Source organism: Triticum aestivum, chromosome 1B, assembly GCF_018294505.1.
Source record: "Triticum aestivum cultivar Chinese Spring chromosome 1B, IWGSC CS RefSeq v2.1, whole genome shotgun sequence".
In the NCBI taxonomy this organism is placed as follows: domain Eukaryota; kingdom Viridiplantae; phylum Streptophyta; class Magnoliopsida; order Poales; family Poaceae; genus Triticum; species Triticum aestivum.
Window position 1 is genome coordinate 41,258,868 of NC_057795.1, and position 2,905 is coordinate 41,261,772.

Genomic DNA, 2,905 nt, shown 5'->3' on the forward strand with positions numbered 1-2,905 from the left:
CGGCAAAGGTGGCTGTGATGCCGAGTTAGTCCAAACAGAAGGGGAAACAGGAGCGCCATTTTCTGCATGCGATTCACCAGATTCTGTACGTTCCATAGCAGAAGGGGAAAACGAGAATTTGTTCGAGGATCTGATCTGGTGTTTGTTTGGGTGTGTTGGCAGAAAAACGGAAAAAATTTCATCAATGATTACGTCTCGGGAGATATAAACTTGGCCGGTGGAGACGTGTAGACATATGTAACCCTTGTGCATCATGCTGTAGCCCAGAAAAACACAACGTTTGGAATGGAATTGAAGCTTACGCTCATTGTAGGGACCAAGACAAGGCCAACACGCAGAGCCAAAAGTGCGAAGAAACTTGTAGTCTGGTGCTTTACCAAATAATCGTTCAAGAGGTGTTGTGTTGTTGATAGTGCGGGCAGGAAGATGGTTTATGAGAAAACATGCAGTAAGAAAAGCTTCGTCCCAAAAACGAAAGGGCATGGATGCATGTGCTAGAAGTGTGAGGCCAACATCGACGACATGGCGATGCTTGCATTCAGCAGAGCCATTTTGCTGGTGAATATGGGGCAGGATACGTGGTGTTCAATGCCAAGTTGACGGAAAAAGGAGTTGAGTTATTCATACTCACCGCCCCAATCCGTTTGCATGCAAAGGATCTTGTGGTTGAGTAATCTTTCAACGTGAACTTGAAATTCGAGAAAAACACGATAAACAGCAGCTCGAGATTTCAGCAATAAATCCATGTAAACTTGCTATAATCATCGATAAAATTGACATAGTACTTAAAACCTCCAAAGAAGGTGCAAGTAGGCCCCCATACATCTGAAAAAACGAGTTCAAGAGGTTTGGAGGAAGACCTATTCGACCTAGAAAATGGGAGCTGATGGCTCTTTCCCTATTGGCAAGCATCGCAAACAGGAAGATTATTTTTATTGGACTCTCGAAAAAACTCTAAATTTTGACGACGAAGAGCTTGATCCACCACCAGAGAAGCTGGATGGCCTAGACGATAGTGCCACCGTGTGCGGGTGTGCTTGACAGCGGAGAGGGCTTGTGGTGTCCTGCTAGAACGACTGGTGATGGGGTAGAGCCCTCCATCAGTGCCCCCTCGAAGAAGAGCCTTCCTCGAAGCCCGATCCTTGACAAGAAAGTACGTTGGGTGAATTTCAACACAGACATTGTTGTCATTAGAAAGCTTGTCAGCGGAAAGTAAACTCCAGGTGGCTTGAGGAACATGAAGGATATCATGAAGGATTAACGGTTTATGAAGCGTGCGAATCTGAGATGAACCAACATGGGAAATTGGCATACCTGATTCGTTTGCTGCCTGGACCTGATCCTTGCCAGTATACCTTTCATGCATCATGAGCTTGCCCAGATCGCCGGTTATGTGGTCGGTGGCCCCTGAATCAAGGTACCATGCGGGATCGAAACCTTGGCCGGTGGAGACGTTGTTGATGGAGCGCTCCTTGCGGACGAAGGAGTGATCGAAGCGCCGATAGCAGTCGAAGTCATCATGCCTGGCGCGCTTGCAGAGCTGGCAGAAGACGTCGCTCTTACCAGTGTTGCGGCCGGCGTTGGGAGCTCCACACCCGTGAGTGTGGTTGTGGCCTGGAGAGTTGCAGGTGCGATTGGTGTTGCCGCCGTTCCCGTCATTGCCGCCGCCGCCGCCGCCACCGGAATTGCGGGGACGGTTGCCTCCAGTGTCGCCGCTGCCGCCGCCGCCGCCGCCAGAGTTGCGGCTGATGTGGTTCACCGATGGGCCGCCAGGGCCTGGGAGCTGGAAGGCGTGGTCGTTGTGTTGGTGGCGAATCTCGAAGTCCAGCATGTGGGAGTAGACATCGTTGAGGGAGATCGCTTCTGCTCGAGTGGTGACTGAGGTGACCAGGGGGTCGTAGCTGGAGTCGAGGCCGGTCAGCAGGTAGATGATGATGTCCTCATCGTCCAACTGCTTGCGGGCGGCTGCAAGGGCGTCAGTGAAGCCCTTCACCTTGGTGAAGTAGTCCACCATGGACAGCTCGCCCTTCTGGATGGTGGCGAGTTGGCGACGAAGCTGCATGACGTGCGCCCGAGAGCGGGTCGCGAAGGTCTGCTCCAGAGCGCTCCAGACGGCCGTCGAAGATGGCAGGAACAACACTTGCAGCAGGGTGTTTTTGGAGAGCGTGGACAGAAGGAAACTCAGGCAATGCTGATCCCTTGTGACCCAAACAAGATACTCGGGATTGGGAACCGGCGGCGCTCCATCAGCACCAGGGATCACCTTGTCAGGAGCTGGTTCAGATCCGTCAGCGAGGGACCAATGGACACCGCGAAGCGCCGGAAGGATTTGAGCCTTTCAGAGCAGATGGGTGTCGTGGGAGAGCTTGACGGTGACAAGGCTGGTGAAGGACGGCGACGGCGATGTGGATGCCATGACGCCTAAGGACTGGGTTTGGAGGGCGCCGGAGGTGAGCGATGAAAGGGCAGAGCTGGTGGCGGCTGCGGTGGTGGAGGAGGTTTGGCTGGGAGTTCTCATCTAGATGGGAAGAGGATGGTCTGATACCATGTGAAACAAGGAGAAATAGGCAGTTCGGCCCACCTCAAAGGAGAGGCCGCGGTCATGTATTTATAGTCGGGGATCAAGTACAGATCGATCTCAACATGATCGTAACAATACAAGATATACGATCATATCTATCTTTAGTTAAACCTGATCATCTAACTACCTATACTTGGCGCACAAGCCTGGCTAAGTACAATGTATACTCGGTTGTTTAACATCAAGATCTCCAACTTAGGCGCCCTGATTACATGGATGATTGCATTGGTCTGAAAATAAATAGATCTGATAAACCTTTCTAGGAAAGGGGCATCATCGATGACTATATTTCATCAATATGTTGGACATCAAAACAAAATACTT

General features: G+C 51.2%; 1 protein-coding gene across 1 annotated transcript; it reads right to left on the reverse strand.

The window, feature by feature from the left end:
• Window positions 1–808: 808 nt before the first annotated feature.
• Window positions 809–2,563, reverse strand: LOC123085932 (ATP-dependent RNA helicase glh-2-like). The gene is made up of 2 exons (XM_044507642.1): window positions 1,315–2,563; window positions 809–1,141 (listed from the first exon to the last, which is right to left on the reverse strand). Exons 1-2 carry the CDS (start codon window positions 2,060–2,062, stop codon window positions 1,101–1,103), a joined length of 789 nt encoding a protein of 262 aa, XP_044363577.1. The 5' UTR covers window positions 2,063–2,563; the 3' UTR covers window positions 809–1,100.
• Between the last annotated feature and the right edge of the window lie 342 nt (window positions 2,564–2,905).

Bases quoted from the DNA above. Each gene is read 5' to 3' on its own strand.
- LOC123085932 (XM_044507642.1), bottom strand. From the start codon at position 2,062: ATGCAGCTTCGTCGCCAACTCGCCACCATCCAGAAGGGCGAGCTGTCC. The intron at 1,142-1,314 runs GTATGCCAATTT...TTTCTTGTCAAG, and splicing joins CCAGGCAGCAAACGAATCAG to GATCGGGCTTCGAGGAAGGC.